Source organism: Sesamum indicum, linkage group LG7 (assembly GCF_026168435.1).
Source record: "Sesamum indicum cultivar Baizhima isolate 11 linkage group LG7, ASM2616843v1, whole genome shotgun sequence".
NCBI lineage: Eukaryota > Viridiplantae > Streptophyta > Magnoliopsida > Lamiales > Pedaliaceae > Sesamum > Sesamum indicum.
In genome coordinates, this window is record NC_142663.1 from 3255838 (window position 1) to 3275853 (window position 20016).

The 20016-nt window shown below is 36.1% G+C and overlaps 1 protein-coding gene across 5 annotated transcripts; it reads right to left on the reverse strand.

Moving 5' to 3' along the window:
* Positions 1–202: 202 nt before the first annotated feature.
* LOC105162210 (uncharacterized) lies at positions 203–16434 on the reverse strand. Of its 5 annotated transcripts, none has more exons than XR_002287038.2 (4): positions 16105–16434; positions 15712–15854; positions 5600–5647; positions 203–479 (listed from the first exon to the last, which is right to left on the reverse strand). XR_002287038.2 is itself a non-coding variant. In XM_011080200.3 (3 exons), exons 2-3 carry the CDS (start codon positions 12549–12551, stop codon positions 11218–11220), a joined length of 1269 nt encoding a protein of 422 aa, XP_011078502.1. In that variant the 5' UTR covers positions 12552–12562; positions 15712–15851; the 3' UTR covers positions 11075–11217. The 5 variants fall into 5 exon arrangements, 2 of the variants coding, with proteins under 2 accessions (XP_011078502.1, XP_011078501.1); XR_847824.3 differs by lacking the exon at positions 203–479 and adding an exon at positions 3862–4370; XR_002287037.2 differs by lacking the exon at positions 203–479 and having other exon boundaries at positions 3862–5647; positions 16105–16429.
* Positions 16435–20016: the final 3582 nt, after the last annotated feature.

A 20016-nucleotide genomic window follows, 5' to 3' on the forward strand; every position in this document is an offset into this window, starting at 1 on the left:
ACAAATTTATGAATGGAACATTGATGGATTTACAGAAAGAAAAATTTATAATACTATACATAGGATGATGATTTATAGTACTATATGTAAAGGAAATAATAATTTCAATAAAGCTATTGCTAAAGTGATCGTAACAGGATTCACTGGCCAATTAAAAGGGATAGTGGGATAATTATCTCAGCCAAACTGATGAAATATTAAATACACTAAAAATTAAAAATAATATCTTAGAACAAAAAGCAGTCTATACATTAGCTATCAATATAGTTGAATATTTTACAGATAGATGGTCTAATAATAGTGAGAATATCCAAATCCTATTACAGAATTTAAAATGTAAGACATTAACTTCATTTAGATGGTATAAAGACGTATTCCTTAGTAGAGTTATGGAACTCCCACAGTCAAATGATGCTCATTGGAAGTTTAAATTCATAGATTGCCTCCCTCATCTTTTTACAGAAAGGGTTAGAAATATCCTGAGAAAAGGAGACATATAAATTAATTATAATCAATATACTTATGGGAGTTAATTCGAACTTGCATCCAAGAAGGATTGAATTTATGCAATGAAATTAGACTGAACCGACAAATTAAAAGATAAAATTTAATAGAGAAAAGTCAATTAGAATAATTTTGTGCTCAATTTGGGGCGGAATGAAACCATCCGGCAGATCGAAAATCCCTAAGAATATAACTTGAAGAATTAAAGAAAAGAGGTATGAAAAGAAAAAGTTAAGAAAAGAAATAAAAAAAGAAAAAAACCTAGCTAGAAAAAATGAATGGAAGGCTAAATATAGTACCTCAAAGAAAATAAGAAGATGCTATATTTTGTAGGAAAACAGACCATCTTGCAAATAGATGCAGAAACAAAAGGCCAGAAAATTGAAAAAGAAAATAAATAATCTTAATTTAGAAAAAGAAGAGAAACAAGAAATACACAATGTAATATTCTTTGAGCAAAAATAATCATTTGAATCAAAAGAACAATCTGAAGAATAGAGTGAACTTAAAAGTATTGAAGAAAATTTTGAATATTCATCTATCACTTTTGAATCTGAAGAAGAAGAACCTTCCTGTTCATGCGGACAGGAAAACTCGGAGGAAAATTCACCCATCAGGAGTTTTTTAAATTAATGAAAAAAATTTAAAAAATGAAAAAAATAAATGTTGTCACTGATAATCATATTATCGAATTACTTAGAGAAATAAAAGACCTTAAAGTTAGGGATATAATTCTGAATAAAATTGACAATAATGGTAAAGTCTCCACATCTGGGTCTAGCTCAATTTATGATAGAATTATTAATAAACTTTTGAATCATATACAATTACTAAGGTTCAAAATTGGTTAATGAAAAGCATACTATTAAAGATAACCCCTCTACTCTCGAAGATCTAGGAATAGAAGTAGAAAATTAAAGAAAAATAAAAAATATTAAAAAATATAATCAGTCTCTTACTAGTAGAATTGAAATTTTAGAAATTAGCAAGACATTGGAATAGGTAAAGAAACATACGAGGAGGAATTTTTATCCACTTCGGAGATTGTCACTAGTCAAAAGTGGAATATTAAAATCGATCTTTTAATAAATAATAATTTTAAAAAAATATTTACTGCTCTTATAGACAGTGGAGCAGATATTAATTTTATTAAAGAAGGTCTTATACCAACTAGGTATTTTGAAAAGACGACCCACTCTTTATCATCTGCCAACGGACAAAAATTGAATATAAGCTTTAGTGAGGGAATATATTTCCGAAATTGAAAAATATAATAACATCTCTAAAGAAGAAAATAAACTCTTCCAACAGTTTCTTGGATTTAAGAAGGAACACAAAAAATTAACAACTGATGAATCATCAGCATCTTACGCAAAAATATTCCAAGAGGATGAAGATGAATTAGTTAATTATAAATTCAGTGAACATCATGAGCTAATTATACTTCTTGAAAATGATGATTTGAGATGGGAAAATGATCCGTGGTATTTAATAAAAAGGTACCTTAATGTTGCATCTTTTTTCGCAGGGCCATACAAACCTAGGGCACATTATGAATGTATCCTTAAGGCAACCCAGAGTGTTGAAATTGATCACACATTCTCTAGTAATGGGAAGGAATTTAATTATTCAAAAGTAGTAATGAAAAAATTCATCACTGCTTTAAAATGGGGGATTAACCCATTAGGAGAGAAAGAAATTTTCACCTAGAACCAAAAAATGCAATAAAATTCAATTATTTGGACTATGTTGACGCATTTAATAAAGCTTTTCTTTATGAAAATTATAAGAGAAAGCATACATGATTTTTTAAAATTTGCCTACTGGTCTTTCAACAAGAAATACCGAATTGGGTATTTCAATGATGGATAAGTTTTGATCCATCAATATCTATTCTTCCTGAAATTTTTCAGGAATACTATGCAGAATTGCTAAATTATTCACCAAAAATAATCCACGCAGAAAAATCGAGAAGATGGATTGAAGGAATGACTTCTCTTTATTTTTTTATGGAATTATCTATTCCATGGATCTGGAAATCACTACCAAAAATAGGAATTACCATACAAAAAATTACATGCATTAAAAGAAGGTATTGTTCAAAATTGTGGAATAAGTTGATGCAAATTAATCCCGAGACCAAGAAATACTTATGGTCAAGAAATTATTAATGATATGAAAAAAAAAATTGCAAGAATATGACGTTCTTGTAGAGAAAGAAAAGAATCAGGCACCTATCCTTTTGAACATATTTTCTCAGAGGATCCTGAATAAGAAAGGAGTGATTATGAAAGATCAAATGATTGAGGAATACCTCAAGCAAATGATAAATGATTTCAAAAAGAATCTTTCCGGAACTGCCTCTCCTGTGGAAACTTCAAACAAAAATGGAGAAAATAAATTTTCTTGTATCGCTAGAGAATCTCATAATCCATTGGAGAAATTTTCTCAATAGGAATTTCTTGATAATTTATTCAAAGGAATCCGAGAAACTTTTAAGGGAAAATCAAAGATGAAAATTTCATAATCATCTGAAGATAAAGAAGACAACAAGCATTCAGGATTGGAATCATAAGAAAGCAGCTTCTCCAAACTAAAGAAAAAATAAGGTGACAACAAAGTAAGTCAAGAAATTTGGCCAAATCACACGTGTCAACAATGAAGCGACGCTTGGCAGATGAAAGCCATGCGGGCATGAACAAATCATTTCAAGTCCGGACCATTTGGTTATAAATATATCGCCCCCCCCCCCCTTTTCGTAGGCCCTCAACAGTCTTCTTGTGTTGAAGCAGAGGCACTTGTAATTTATTTCTCTTTCTTTAGTTATATAAAAATTTGATTTGGCATAAGAAGGGATACATGCTACCTATAAGTTCTCTTATTTATCTTTCTGCATTTGTTACCTTCATTCTTGTTTCTGTTATGTTTAGCCTAATGCAAGACTAAATTACTGCTGCTGAATTATTCAACTATAACGGAGATAGCTTGGCTATATATATATAATAATAATAAAAAAGAGTATTTTTCATTACTGATGAAGATAAGGAGAAATTGATAGAACATAAGGATAAGACACTCTGGTTCAAATAACATAAGGGAAGACTAAATTGGGTACCTTTTACGTCGATTTAAACTAATAGATATGAATTTTGGTCAGAAGATACCACACTAAAGCCCAAAAACAACGCCAAAGAACGAAAAAATTGGGCAGTAATGGCAAGGCCGACCTTGTTCATACCCATAATTTAAATTAACGACCCAGAGAGTCTTATCTTTATGTTCTTTCAATTTCTCCTTATCTTCATCAGTAATGAAAAATACTTTTTTTTTTTTATTTTATTTATATATACATCTATGTAGCCATGCTATCTCCGTTATAGTTGAATAATTCAACATCAGTAATTAGCCTTACATTAGACTAAACAAAACATAAGTAAGAATGGAGGTAACAAATGCAGAAAGCTAAATAACAAAACTCACAATTAGCTTGTATCCCTTCTTCTGCCAAATCAAACTTTTATATAATTAAAAAGAGAAAAAAATTACAAGTGCCTCTGGTTCAACACATGAAGACTCCTGATGGCTCTCTCAAAAAGGGGGGAAGTGGTTATATTTATAACCAAATGGTCTGGACTTGAAATCATTTTTTCACGTCTGCATGGCCTTCATCTGCCAAGTGTCCCTTCATTGTTGACACGTGTCATTTGGTCAATTCTGTTAACTTGCTCTGCTATAACCTTATTTCTTCATCAATTTGGAGAAGCTGCTTTCTTCTGATTCCGATCCCGATTGCTTGAGGTCTTCTTTATCTTCAGATGATTCTGAAATTTCCATCTTTGATTTTTCCTTCAATGTCTCCCGAATTCCTTTGAATAAATTATCAAGAAATTTCTCTTGAGAAAATTCCTCCAATGGATTCTGAGATTCTCCAGCAAGATAAGAAAATTTATTTTCTCCATTTTTGCTTGAAGTCTCCATAGGAGAAGCAATTCCCGAAAGATTCTTTTTAAAATCATTTTGCATTTGCTTGAGGTATTTCTCAATCATTTGATCTTTCGTGATCACCCCTTTCTTATTCAGGATTCTTTGGGAGATATGTTCAAAAGGATTAGGGGCTTGATTTTCTTCTTTTTCTGCAAGAACTTTATATTCTTGTAATTTTTCTTCCATCTCATTAATGATTTCTTGACCATAGTATTTCTTGGTCTCGGGATCAATTTGCATCAACTTGTTCCAAAATTTTGAACAATACCTTCTTTTGATGCATGGGATTTTTTATAAGGTAATTCCTACTTCTAGTAGCCACTTCCAGATCCATGGAATAGAGAATTTCTTAAAAAAAATAAAGAGAAGTCATTCCTTCAATTCATCTTCTTGATTTTTCTGCTTTGATTATTTTTGGAGAATAATTTAGCCATTCCGTATAGTATTCCTGGAAGATTTCAGGAAGAATAAAAATTGATGGACCAAAACTTATCCACCACTGAAATACCAAATTCGTTATTTCTTGTTGGAAAACCATTGGGCAAATTTTAAAAAACCAAATATGTTTTCTGTTATAATTTTCATAAAAAAAAAAAGCTTTATTAAATGCTTCAACATAGTCCCAGTAATTGAACTTTATTGTATTTTTCAATTTTGGGTGAAAATATTCTTTTTACCCTAATGGGTTAATCCCCCATTCTACAGCAGTGATAACTTTTTTAATTACTGCTTTAGAATAATTAAATTCCTTCCCATTACTGGAGAATGTGTGATTAATTTAACACTTTGGGTTGCCTTAAGAATACATTCATAATGTGCCTTAGGTTTGTATGATTAATTAAATCATCATTTTCAAGAAGTATAATTATCTCATGATGTTCACTAAATTCGTAATTAATTAATTCCTCTTCATCTTCTTGCACTATTTTGGCATAAGATGCTGATCATTCATCAGTTATTAATTTTTTATGTTCTTTTTTAAATTCAAGAAATTGTTTAAAGAGTTCATTTTATTTTTCAGGGATGTTATTAAATTTTCCAATTCCGAAAATATTTTCTCTCACTAATGTCCTATTTCGATGTCTAACAATATCACCTGCTCGAAACCTACCTCCTCTCTGATTAGAGGAATTTCTTCCTTTCCTTTGGGGGAGCATTCCTGAAAAATAAAGATAATTCATTAGCCAGCATAATAACCAGTAATTTGTTATCCAAATTCATTTAATACAATTTTCTGCAGTGAGGTCTGCATCTGAAAATTGTATGAGAATGTAAGAAATAATTTTCTTGATTTTATCAATTCGCTTTCTGATTATTTTTTGGCTTCTTTTCAATCTTGTCTTATATTCAATTGGTTCATCCCATAATTTTAATTGATAAATAGGCCAGTGGACTCCATTCATAAAAAAATTTTCTCCTATGACTAATTCTTCCATCCAAATATTTGAAATTTTTTGAGGAAATATTCATCCCTCTAAACATTTCATTTCCAAATTCGTCCGGATTTATTTCCATCAATATATTCTCTTGACAGAAAATCATGGAGACTATTTGTCTCTCCTTTAATATGTTCAATAGAAAAATTAAATGGGGAAAGATGTGCTTGCCATCTAGCAAATATTTTTTTAGCAAATATTTTTTTAGAAACATTATGTTTAAAATCTTTATTAAACATAAGTTTAGCAGAACAATCTGTCCTAATGGTAAATTCTTGATTGAGTAAATTATCTTGAAATTTCAATACACATTTTACAATAGCAAGAACTTCTTTAGCAACCGTAGCATAATTTCTTTAGGCTGCTTTCCATTTCCCTAATGGAATTTAACTAAGTATTCTTGCTTATTTTTATCAATTTGTTTTAGTATTCCTCCAAATTCAATATCAGAGGTGATGTAGGTCGCGCGAAATCAGGATCTCCGGATCGGATTGCTGGGTCGGATCGCTAAATCCCTCTTTGGAACTACCTGCAGTGGATCCTGAGAACAAAGCAAACGTAAGACTAGCCGAGTAGCCCTCGGCGATGGCCCTCCAATATTAAGTTAGAAAAGTGGGGTCGAAAATATGATAAAGAGATCGAGTGAGATCACAAATATGGCGGTAAAATGAAGTGGTGAAAGCATGTTTGAATAATCATAAATGAGGCTATTTATAACTGTACGGTACCCTCTATGTATGCGACATGTGGCCCCAATGAAAGCGAGCCACGTCACCCTCTGTAAAAGCTTTCTGCCGCCGCTGCTGTACCTGCGCATTGGGCCCCACACGCGCAGTCAAGAAATAAATGAAAAGGTGCTGAAAATTATAGGGGTATTTTTGTAATTATGTGGCTTCCCTTATCATTACTCCCCCACTTCTCTTAGTGTCATTAATGACACTAAGGGAAGTGAACAGCCACCATGTTTGTTTGAAGGATCTCGGCCATCTGTCCTAAGCCACTTGTCTCCATCCGTTGGAATGTGGAAAGGCGCGTTGCTTCAAATATTCCCCTATATATAGTCCCCCATTTAAACTTTTTTGACCGCCCGAACTGATCTCCCCCTGCGAGCTACCTCCATTCTCCAGGTATTTTTCAATCCCTTCTTATTCCAACTTTCGATATCATGTCTTCTAGGTCTAGGAGTCTTTCCGTTCCTGTATCTGTTTCCGAGTCTGATTCGAGCTCGGATTCGAGCTCTGTGTCGGGGTCGTCAGCGACCTCCCCAAGGGAGACCGCTGGCACTTCTCGCGATCCCACTTCTTCCATCCCTGAACATTCTGACCTTCCCGAGGAAATAGCTGAAACCGATGAGGTTCCTATTTTTCGCAGGAGAAACTATGAAAAAAAGAAAAGAGAAAGGAAGAGATGAGCCAAAGTGAAGAGGCAAAACGAGGAAAAATGGAAACAATTGAGCCGTTGGAGGAGTATAAGGAGGTCGAATTAATTTCGCAAAATTTCCAAAAACGACTCGAATTGGGTCGCAGATGACCATGGAGATGGAAACGATGATCATTGATTTCTTGTGGAGTAATAACGACCTCTTTTCATGGAGTCCCTCTGATTTTCAAGGTATAGACCCCGAGGTAATTGTGCATAGATTTAACATTGATTCGCAGGTCAAACCGGTGAAACAAAAAAAAAGAGTGTTCGGGGTCGAAAGGAACAAGATTATCGAAGAGGAAGTCAACAAGTTGCTGCAAGCTGGGTTCGTTAGGGAGATACAATACACGACCTGGTTATCAAATGTGGTTATTGTGCCAAAAGCAGCTGGAAAATGGAGAATGCGCACGGATTACACTGATCTTAACAAAGCATGTCCGAAGGATCCGTACCCACTCCCGAGGATCGATCTGCTGGTGGACTCGACTGCGGGGTGTGCACTGTTAAGTATGATGGATGCTTATCAGGGCTACCATCAAATTTTTATGGCAAAGGAGGATGCGGAGAAAACTACATTCGTGACCCAGAAAGGAGTCTATTGCTACAATGTAATGCCCTTCGGATTGAAGAACGCGGGCGCGACCTACCAAAGGCTGGTGAATCGGATGTTTAAAGATCACATTGGAAGTACGATGGAGATGTATGTAGATGACATGTTGGTCAAAAGCAAGCAAGAATGTGATCACTTATCAAATTTGCGAACAGCTTTTGACATAATGCGATCTTACGGCATGAAGTTGAATCCATCCAAATGTACCTTTGGGGTACGAGGGGGCAAGTTTTTGGGATACATGGTTAGCGAAGGGGGCATAGAAACCAATCCGGAAAAGATCAAGGTGATCATGCAGCTAGGGTCGCCAAAATCGATAAAAGAGGTGCAGCAGTTAACGGGAAAGGTCGCCTTGCTGAATCGTTTCATATCCAGGTCAGCTGATCGTAACTTACCTTTCTTTAAGGTTTTGCGAAAAGCGAACAATTTCGAATGAGTGAGGACTGCGAGCAGGCTTTTCAGAAGCTAAAATTGTATTTAACTACTCCCCCACTGCTTTCTAATCCCATGATTGGGAAAAATTGTATGTGTATTTAGTTGTCTCAGATAATGCGGTGAGCTCGGTGCTGATTCGTGAAGAGAATAGAAAACAAAGTCCTGTCTACTATGTAAGCAAAATGTTACAAGGGGCGGAGAAGAAATATATCCAGATCGAGAAGCTGGCGTTGGCTTTGGTGACAACGGCACGGAAGTTGCGACCTTACTTCCAGTCCCACCCTATTGTTGTGTTAACTAATCATCCTTTGAAGCAGGTTATGTCAAAATCGGATACATCTGGCAGGATGATCAAATGGGCGGTGGAGCTGGGAGAATTTGACATCAAATTTCAGACAAGGAGTGCAATCAAAGCGCAAGTGTTTGCTGATTTCTTGGTCGAGTTCGCTGGTGAACAGCCTGAAAAAGAAGAGAGATGGCTGCTACACGTGGATGGGTCGTCGACCTCAAAGAATGGAGGAGCTGGTATTTACTTGCACGGACCGAACGGTGCTGAGATCGAGATCGCAGCGAGGTTAAATTTTTTGGCTACGAACAATGAAGCTGAATATGAAGCTTTAATTCAAAGATTGCAGACAGCATGGGATGGAGGTATAAGGCAGGTAGATGTATATACAGACTCACAACTTGTCGCAATGCAAGTACAGGGCACCTATGACACGCGAGAGTGGTCCATGACACAGTACTTGGCAAAGATGAAGGACATGATGAAAAAATTTGACAGATGTACGATCAATCAAATCCCGAGGGACGAGAATGCACGGGCAGACGCCTTGTCGAAGTTCGGGTCGCTGGTCGAAGGAATTAAGGAAAGAAAGATCACGGCGATGGTCAAGTCACACCCGGTAATAAATGAAGCGGAGATTCACACAGTTGAGAGGGCGGATTCTTGGAGAACGCCTTTTGTCCGGTATTTGAAGTATGGGGAATTGCCTAGCGACCCGATCGCTGCTAAAAGGCTACAGCTCAAAGCAAATCGCTTCACTATGATTGGAGATGATCTCTACAAAAGAACTCCAGAAGGTGTTTTGTTGAAATGCTTAGACGCAGAAAGGTCGCAGTATGTTATGAAGGAAGTACATGAAGGCAGTTGCGGAAATCACTCGGGAGGAAGGTTGCTGGCTTAGAAGATCTTAAGGCAAGGTTATTTCTGGCCCACGATGGTGGAGGATGCAAAGGAGTTCGCTAGAAAATGCAAAAGTTGCCAAAAATACGCGGAGTTACTGCATTCCCCAGTGACCCCTCTGGAGCCCTTGAAAGTTGCATGCCCCTTTGATCAATGGGGGATCGATATCGTTGGTCCATTTCCTCAAGCAGTGGCTCAGAAAAAATTCTTGATTGTGGCGGTCGAATACTTTTCTAAGTGGGTCGAGGCGGAAGCTCTGACCAGAATTTCTGAAAAAGAGGTAATCAATTTCATTTGGAAAAATATTATTTGCAGGTTCGGGATTCCGTGCGTTCTGGTATCGGATAATGGAACACAATTCCAAGAAAAGAAGATTGTGGCATGGTGTAAAGAGCTGAAAATCCAACAGAATTTCACGGCGGTCGGGAATCCACAAGCGAACGGACAGACTGAGGTCATGAACCGCACCCTATTGCAATACTTGAAGACTCGATTGGAAAGAGCAAAAGGGGCATGGGTCGAAGAGCTGCCTGGAGTACTCTGGGCATATTGGACGACCCCGCGAACTGCCACGGGTGAGACCCCTTTCTATTTGGTATATGGCAGTGAAGCTGTCATACCCGCGGAGATCAGGGAAGAGACAGCTCGAGTCGCCCAATATGAAGCAGAAGAAAATTCCTAGGAGCGGTCAGTCGATCTTACAATAATCGAAGAAGGTAGAGATCACGCGTATGCAAAGATCTTGAGGTACAAAAGCATGATGACCATAAATTATAATAAAAGAGTACGACCGAGAAGTTTTCAAGTTGGCGACCTGGTGTTGAAGAAAGTTGAAATGTCTAAGCATGTTGGAAAGCTAGATCCGACATGGGAAGGCCCATACAAGGTAGTGAAAATCCGACGAAAAGGGACATACATCTTGCAAGACTTAGAGGGGAAAAATCTGCCACGGCCTTGAAATGTGCATAACTTAAAGAAATTTTATGCTTAGACATATGTAAGCTTCGTAGCAAGATTTTGCCTGAAAAAGGCTTGTAATTGTCTGAAAAAGACAGAATAGTCTGAAAAAGACGAACTGAAAAAGGTCATTTTGCATCTACAAGTTCTGTTGTGTTCTTTCAAAGTTAACCTTAGAAGTAAAAGGTTCACAAGCAATCTGAAAAAGATACGCAGGATTTCTAACCTGAAAAAGGTTCAGAAGCGATCTGAAAAAGATGCGCAGGATTTCTAACCTAAAAAAAGTTCATAAGCGATCTGAAAAAAATGCGCAGGATTTCTAACCTGAAAAAGGTTCAAAAGATACGATGGATTTCTAACCTGAAAAAGGTTCATAAGCGATTTGAAGGGGTTGCAGATTTTATAACTTATTAGGTCTATACGTTATTAGAACGCGAAAGTTCTGTAAAAGATCTCGTGGAACGACCCGAAGGGAGACGATAGTTTTTGAAGCTTAGCAGCAATCTTCGTAGATATACAAGAATATAAATTGCTCAAGGATTGGATGGACAAAATATTTGAATTTGATAATAATTAGCTTACAAAAAGGGGAACTCATCCCTGGATCAACATTGTTGGATCGGAGTACAAAATAAAAAGTGTTTACAAAAAGTGTTTACAAAAAAGTGTTCATCCCTACAAATCTATGAGATAGGAAATAGGGGTGGTAGTTCGTCCATCAAAGGAAGAAATTCTGGGAAGTCATCGGCAGGTGCTGGGCCAGGGGGATACGGCTCGAGATTCTTGTCTAAGGAGACATCCAACTGCTCTAGATCGAAATCCTCTGCAAGTCCATCGAGCTTCCGAATTTGGCCCTGGTATTTTTCAAACCCCTCAATCATAAAGTCCGACGCCTGGATCTCCACAGCCTCTCGAAAGGTCCTAGATTTCAGAAAGTCGCGAGCACCATTTAAGCGAGCTTGATCTAGTAAATCCTTGTGCTCCTGGCTCTGCAGAAATATGGCCCGACCTTCAGCTAGACCCTGAGCTCGACCTTCAGCTAAGCCCTGCTCCCTGCCCGCTTCAAAAGCGGTTGCGCGATCTGTTTGGGCTGTGGATCTGGCTTCCTCTAATTCTCTCTCATAAATTTCCAGCTTGGAAACGAGCTCCTTCTTCTCTTGTGCGTCAGACTGCAGGGACTCGATCAAGGCTTGCTGCTCTAGAATCTTCTTCTCCATCTCCACAGTTTTTGCTTCAAGGAGGATTTTGTCATGTCTCCACATCGAGCATTGGAGGGACAAGTTATGTGCAAAAGCCATGGCCTATAACGAAGGTAAGAGTTAGTTCATGGGAAATCAATTCGTGAGGAGGGCAAGCTGGTGGTTACCTGAGTCATATTATGCGCGAAGTGCTCCTCGTGGGATGTGAGGGAGGTTTGGGCAAGGATGACTTGATCCCGTTCGAGGCAAGCGGCCTTGTAGACTTCCCATGAATCTTGCCCGGCAAAGGTCCGCAGAACACTACTGTTTTTCGAGATTTTCCAATCGGGGATCCATTTTTCTCCGGACATCTCAGCACTGCGAGCAGAGGAAGGTTGCTCGTCTCTTGTTCGCTGCCACACTTCTTGAAATGTGGCAAATCTCTTTCTGCTTTCGGGTTCGGCGACCCAATCAGCGGCAATCTTCGCCTCAAGTCTGCCCTGCCTAGCTGATTTCGAGGAGGGATCACTCCTGCTTTCTGTTGGCTCCACTGACTCTGCTTCAGGGATCGTTGTTCCTCTTCCCCTCTTTCTTTTCTGACCACGATCTTCCGAGATTTTCACCACCTCAACTTGCTCGTCTGGGATATGATCTCGTGTTTCGGTGGGAGAGGATGGTTGTTCAGAAGCGGTGGCGACTGAAGGGGATGGAGTAGGAGTTGGGGCACGCTCTCTTGATTTCCCTTTGGCAGCCGTTGCTACGCTTCTGAGCTCGCGATCAACAGAGAGAGGCAGCGTCCCTTTTTTGGCTCTAATCTTGTTCGCGATCCTGGCCAGCATGATTTCAGATTCTGCAAAAAAGAATTAGTTAGAGATCGCTTAAAGGAAGAGAAGGGAAAAGATGGGACTTTTGTAATCACCTAAAAAGCTTTTGACTGGAATAGGAGCAGGGGAGAGGCCCGCGAGCTTCAAGACTTTTTCCTGTAGTAGTACTTTCGGAAGGTACCAAAACAGAGTAATGTAATTTATGAGGTCGCTCTCGAACCCCTCCCCAAAAGTTTCGGGTTTGGGTTTGGACTCGCGCCAACCCAAGTAAAAATCCCAAGATTGCCCAGGTGGAGATCGTATAAAGAAATACCTATCACGCCAAGGACCGACATTAGACCTCAAATCGTCTAAAAAACGGCAGTCCTTGCGTGTGGTTAAGTAGAACCACCCAGTCTCCCCTGATCTTTTAGAGGCAGTGATACTGTATAAAGACCAGAAATGGTCAAAGGAGGGAAGCAAATTAAGGTGTTTTATAACAATAATGAACATGAGTATATGGCTGATAGAATTGGGGGATAATTGCATCGGGCAGAGACCTAATCAGACAAGGATATTATTCACCTCGCGGGGTAATGGAAAACGCAGTCCGGCATCTAAATGAAGCACGGATAAAGCACAATAACCTTATGGGGGTTAATGCATGCGATCGAATGAACGAGGAATGATAATATCGTAATCAGCAGGTATATAATATTTTCTTTTTAAAGCTACAGGAGTTGTTTTAATGATGCTCACGATTCCTAACCATGGCTTTTGTTGCATCATTTAAATGTATTTTTTAAAAACAAGGGCCTCATCGGATTCAGCAATTTCCTCGGGAAGGTTAAAATGAGGTTCGGGAATGGAAGAAGTGGGATCGTGAGAAGTGCCAGCGGTCTCCCTTGGGGAGGTCGCTGACGACCCCGACTTAGAGCTTGAATCCGAGCTCGAGTTAGACTCGGAAACAGACACAGGAACGGAAAGACTCCTAAACCTAGAAGACATGATATCAAAAGCTGGAATAAGAAAGAATTGAGGAATACCTAAAGAATGAAGGAAGCTCGCAGGGGGAGATCGAATGCGATTAGTTGGGGCGATCAAAATAGTTCAAATAGGGGACTATATATAGGGGAATATTTGAAGCAGAGCGCCTTTCCACATTTCAGCGGATGGAAACACGTGGCGTAGGACAAATGGCCGAGATCCTTCCAACAGACATGGTGACTGTCTACTTCCCTTAGTGTCATTAATGACACTAAGAGAAGTGGGGGAGTAATGATAAGGGAAACCACATAATTACAAAAATACCCCTATAATTTTCAGCACATTTTTATGTATTTCTTGACTGTGCATGTGGGGCCCAATGCGCAGGTACAGCAGCGGCGGCAGAAAGCTTTTACAGAGGGTGACGTGGCTCGCTTTCATTGGGGCCACGTGTCGCATACATAGAGGGTACCGTACAGTTATAAATAGTCTCATTTATGATTATTGAAACACGTTTTCACCATTTTATTTTACCGCCATATTTGTGATCTCACTCGATCTATTTACCATATTTTCGACCCTACTTTTCTAACTTAAGCATCGGAGGGCCATCGCCGAGGGCTACTCGGCTAGTCTCACGTTTGCTTTGTTCTCAGGATCCACTACAGGTAGTTCGAAAGAGGGACCCAGCGATCTAACCCAACGATCTGACCCGAAGATCCTGATTTCACGCGACCTACATCAGTATGGCTACTAATCTCAATTTTTGTACGATGATCAACGGAATCAGCTAAGTAGCAAAAGCAACTTTTAATTTATTGTGAGCCCAAACAAGAAATTTAATAAGTTCTTGTCCTATAATCACATCTGCTAAACGGAATTATTAAACTAGAAGTCCATACAAAATAAGTACCTAGGCAAAAAAGTAGTTTATCTTATTTTATTTTTTAAAAAGTAATCAAAATTTTACTTTATTTTTTCTAACCAATAGTATATTCAATAAAATACTTCCACTATTGTTCAACTTAAGAATCAGTAGATGATTCTATCTATTTGGCAACACATTTAAAACTTGAGTATTTAATAAAGGGAAAAGTATTATTTTAGTCCGCTAAGTATGCCTAATTTTAATTTTAGTCTGATAACTATGTCCATTTTTGTTTAGGTTCAATAACTTACGAAATTGCTTACTTTTAGTCCTCTGGCAGATTTTTGGACAATTTTACCCCTATGCAATTTTTGAAAGACAGTTTTAGTCCATATGCACTCATAGGGGTAAAATTGTGTGAAAATCTGCCAGAGAACTAAAAGTAAGCAATTTCGTAAGTTACTGGACCTAAAAAAAATGGACATAGTTATCGGACTAAAATTAAAATTAAGTATACTTAGCGAACTAAAATAATACTTTTTCCTTTAATAAATCAAGGATCTAGGAGTAGCATGTCTATTGGCTTGACGAGAGCTAGTTTTGAGAAAATAACTGAAAATACATAAATGTGGTGATAAAAACTGTTTGTGATATGAACTAAAATTACGAAATACAATGAATTCAGGCCAAGACATTACAAGATTTCAGAAACGGATGCTCAATGTAGCACTGAACCAATTTAACTTCTAAACAAATCTTAGATTTTACTAGTGACCAAAGCAATCTCTCAAACATATATCTGCGATAATCAAATTCACTGATTAAATTGTTATCCCCTCTATTACACTCGCTCAACTCACTAATGTATGTGCAGTCATTCTTTTACACTCTAATTCATCACATAACATTCTCCCAACCCTTTATTACACGTTGTACAAGCTCTTAAAACTTGGAACCTAATTTCCAACAACAGAATGAAAAGGTACAAATAACACACAAACAAAAGCCTCAGAGGCCAAGTGTCTTTGATGGACACCAACATGACTCCAAGTTAACCAATCCATTCCTGAAAATCTCACTAAATATATGTGTAACATTTTACTAGAGAAATTCCAAATTTCACAAGTCGGCTATGAAACTGCTGTAAGAAAGCATTAACGAGAGCAGTCTGTGATCTACAAAATCAATCTGCATGTAAAAAAACTTGAAACACCACATAATCCCAAATATCTAAAACAGTAACAGAAATTTAATTTCACGCAACGAAACACGACTTTCACATATTAGTGAAGAAACTGATAATGGAGAAAGTTAAAACAGGGTTTTTTCTTAAGTAATTACCTGTGTATGTGTTTTCAAATTAATTTGATGGCAACCTCTTCCAAGATAAAATAGCGGCGGCGACGTCGGTAATCGGGAGAAGCTGATGATGCTGCACGGATGTCTCTTCGAGCTCCGTAGGTGGATGGTTCGATTTCTTTAAACTGGCAGAACTCAAGTCAGTTGTGGGTGTCTTGAATGAAAAAATGAGGGGGGAAAACCAAGATTTAGTAGAGGAGATTCAAGTTTTCTTCTGAATTCTAGGGTTCCTAGAAGAATGGAGGCAACCATTGAAGTGGGTGGGTGTGAATACGATCTTAGGGATTTTTTCTAGGGATTTGTTGTGCTTTCACATATTAGTGAAGAAATTGATAATGGAGAAAGTTAAAACAGGGTTTTTTCTTAAGTAATTACCTGTGTATGTGTTTTTAAATTAATTTGATGACAACCTCTTCCAAGATAAAATAGCGGCGGCGACGTCGGTAATCGGGAGAAGCTGATGATGCTGCACGGATATCTCTTCGAGCTCCGGTAGGTGGATGGTTCGATTCTTTAAGCTGGCAAAACTCAAGTGAGTTGTGGGTGTCTTGAATGAAAAAATGAGGGGTAAAAACCAAGATTTAGTAGAGGAGATTCAAGTTTTCTTCTGAATTCTACGGTTCCTGGAAGAATGGAGGCAACCATTTGAAATGGGTGGGTGTGAATACGATTTTAGGGATTTTTTCTAGGGATTTGTTGTAATTTAGGCATTTTTCTTTTTTTTAAGAAAAAAATAATATATTTAATAATTAAATAATTAGAGGGAAGAAACTTTTATTTAATAATTTATTTTTATTTTTAAATTATTTTTGAGACAAGTCAAAACATACCCAATATTTGCCATAATTCAAAAATCACCTTATTTAAGTATTTTTAACTGTTTTAGCATAAATACATTGGAAAATTGCGTAATACCCCCCCTTGTGTTATGCAAAAATTGCACAAAACTTACCTGTGTTAAATAAATAACCATAAAAGACCATGTGAATTTTGTAACCCTGCAAAAAAGACCCTCTCCGTCTAAAACTAACGGAAGGTGCTGTACACGCAGTGGAAATGAGAGTAGAGGGTTCTTTTTACCCTATTTCAGCTTTTTTGGTAGAACAATTGTCCAAAATACCCTTTTCCTTCACTACATATACAACTTAGCAACCCCTTACAGACATACTACATAAAAAATTGGATTTTAGGTGAGCAAATTTTCAATTTGTCCCTTTTGTTTGAATATAAATAAATTTTTTTTATAATCTTATATATTGTTAATTAAATTAAATTATTATTTAATTTAATATATTTTCATATTTATTATAAAATATTCTAAATCAATTGTATCAGAGCCATGTTGTTGAAGTTGTATTGAATAATTCAGCAGTACTTTATTTCTCTGCTTAATATGCAGTATTTATTTGATAATAATAGTAGTCATGTTAAGAATGCTAGGAAAGAGGAGTATGAACTCCTCAGAAATTTAGATCAATTAAATAAATGGACAATTCCTAAAGTAAATTCTAAATTAATTTACAATTTCGGAAGATTTGATTTCTGAAAAACTAAAAGGTGGTAAAAACTACTGAAGAATCTATTTCTCTTGATAATGAAGAAAAAGTAATAAAACTTTTGGATTCCATGGATATAAGGCATTACCAAGAAGAGTATAAATTTGTACATATTCGTCTTGTTCAAATAGCCTTTAAGCCCCTAACATTAGAAGGTTTACCAGAAAGCTTTTTAGCTGCCCTAAGAGATGCCAGGAATTTAGACTAGAAGAAATCTCTAATAGGAATAATTCAATCTAGTCTAGCCCATGGACCAGTATTTTTTAATGTTTACCCAAATCTACAGTTATCAATGTATGATGTGAATATACTTGATGCACTAACGTTAAATGTTAAAAGTCATGGATATAATTATACACCTAGATCAGAATTAATATGTATATGTTATAGAATTTACTATAAACTTCTCCATACACTTAATCCTAATTGTAAGACACAAGATAATAAAACTCTTGAACAAATGGTATTCTTTGAAATAAATTTACAAAATTCAAGGATTAATACTAGGAGACAAATAAAATGGAGCGAAGTAGAGTTTCCAGAACATTGGGTGATTGAAAAGGAGGTCCCCATTAAAGTAATACGGAAAGTATGTATACAAATATATTACAAAATCCAGAAGGAAATGTCATAATATATTTTGTTAATCAGTCAAAATATTTAAGAAGTGGCTCTTCAAGATATTCTAATATGTATTATATATCACCAGTAGAGGTAATAACCCCATCTAGAGCATCCACATCCCAAATCAGAGAAGAAATTAATAGCTCAAATTATGATAAGGTCGAAGAAATAAGGATACAACCAAATAATATTATTAAAGAAGTATTTAAGGATCCCAAACTAAATGAAGAATTAACTTCATAAACGAATTTTTGTTTATAAATGAATACACATGATATAATTGCCTATAAAATTCCATTTGAAAATTATACAAACATAATCGATTTTAGTCCTGGATCCCTGGCTAGAAAAGAAATTAAGGGAGAATTTTCTGAAAAGAGATGGGAACCCTTTAGAAAATAGTTTTTTAAAAAATTTCCCACCTGATAAACAAAATGAAATTTCAAATCAATTCTATAAGGAACTATCTGTATGGAATAAGAAAGTTACCTTTGTTCCATGGTTTATAACCAAATATTCAAAAAAATATTTAAATGTGTTAAAGAGAAAATATTTCCTAGAAAACGGAAAAATCCTGAATAACGTCTTTCCCCTCAATTGCCTTTTAAAATGAATTCTAATGAAATAGAGATTAATTTTAAAGCATTTTCTAATTGAATATGATACCTTAATAGTTACAATAACAGAAATAAATGAGTCATTAAAGAAGCAAAATTATGCCAATTTATACTTAAATGTTATAGGGGAACAAATTATGAAATTAAATAATAAGATAGATAAGATTATGAGTGGCAAAGAAATTGGCGAAGATAAATCAACTCAAATAAGACATTAGTTGAAGAAACAAGAGGAGAAATTATCGCAAGACCCTCAATTCAACCACCCCCGGGTATTGTAGGATTTTAATTTAAAACCTATAGGAGACCTAGAAAAGCTATTAGATCAAAAATTTAAAACTCTAAAATTAAATACCCTAAATAATGACGGAGATCCTCAGGATTATAGAAGTGAATTATGGAGGAAATTAACAAATTAGAAAAATTCGCTAGGAAACCAATGCAAACCAAATTCTATTATCCTAGACCAACACCCCAAGATGTCCTTTACGAAGAACAAGAGATAATTGACCAAAATAGTTATAATGGAAAATAAATTTATGAATGGAACATTGATGGATTTACAGAAAGACAAATTTATAATACGATACATAGAATGATGATGTATACTACTATCTGTAAAGAAAATAATAATTTCGATAAAGCTATTGCTATAATGATCATAGCAGGATTCACTGGCCAATTAAAGGGATGGTGGAATAATTATCTCAGCCAAACTGATAAACATGAAATATTAAATAGGTAAAAATTGAAAATAATATCTCATAAGATAAAGTAGTTTATACATCAGCCATAAACATCGTTGAGCATTTTACAGGTAGATGGTCAGATAATAGTGAGAATATTCGAACACTTCCACAGAATTTAAAATGTAAAACATTAACTTCATTTAGATGGTACAAAGATGTATTCCTTAGTAGAGTTATGGAACTCCCAGAGTCAAATGATTCTCATTGGAAGTCTAAATTTATAAATGGCATCCTCATCTTTTTGCAGAAAGGGTTAGAAATGTCCTAAGAAAAGGAGACTTGCACATTAATTATAATCAATATACTTATGGCAAGTTAATTGGAACCTGCATCCAGGAAGGATTAAATTTATGCAATGAAATTAGATTAAATAAACAAATTAAAAGACAAAATTTAACAGAGAAAAGCCAATTAGGATAATTTTATGCTCAATTTGGGATGGAAATGAAACCATCCGATAAATCAAAAATCTCTAGGAATAGAACTTCGAGGTTTAAGGAAAAGAGGTACAAAAAGAGAAAATTTAGAAAAGAAATAAATAAGGAAAATGACTTAGCTAGAAAAAATGAATGGAAGGCTAAAAATAATACCACAAAGAAAATAAGAAGATACTATATTTGTGGAGAAACAGATCATCTTGCGAATAGATGCAGAAACAAAAAAGCTAGAAGGCTGAAAAAGAAAATAAATAATCTTAATTTACAAGAAGAAGAAAAACAATAAATACTCAATGTAATATTT

Bases quoted from the DNA above. Each gene is read 5' to 3' on its own strand.
- LOC105162210 (XM_011080199.3), bottom strand. From the start codon at position 13,064: ATGCAATTATCCCCCAATTCTATCAGCCATATACTCATGTTCATTATT. The intron at 12,563-12,631 runs GTGATTACAAAA...TCTTTTTTGCAG, and splicing joins TCCAGTCAAAAGCTTTTTAG to AATCTGAAATCATGCTGGCC. The intron at 11,836-11,900 runs GTAACCACCAGC...CCTTCGTTATAG, and splicing joins TCGCGCATAATATGACTCAG to GCCATGGCTTTTGCACATAA.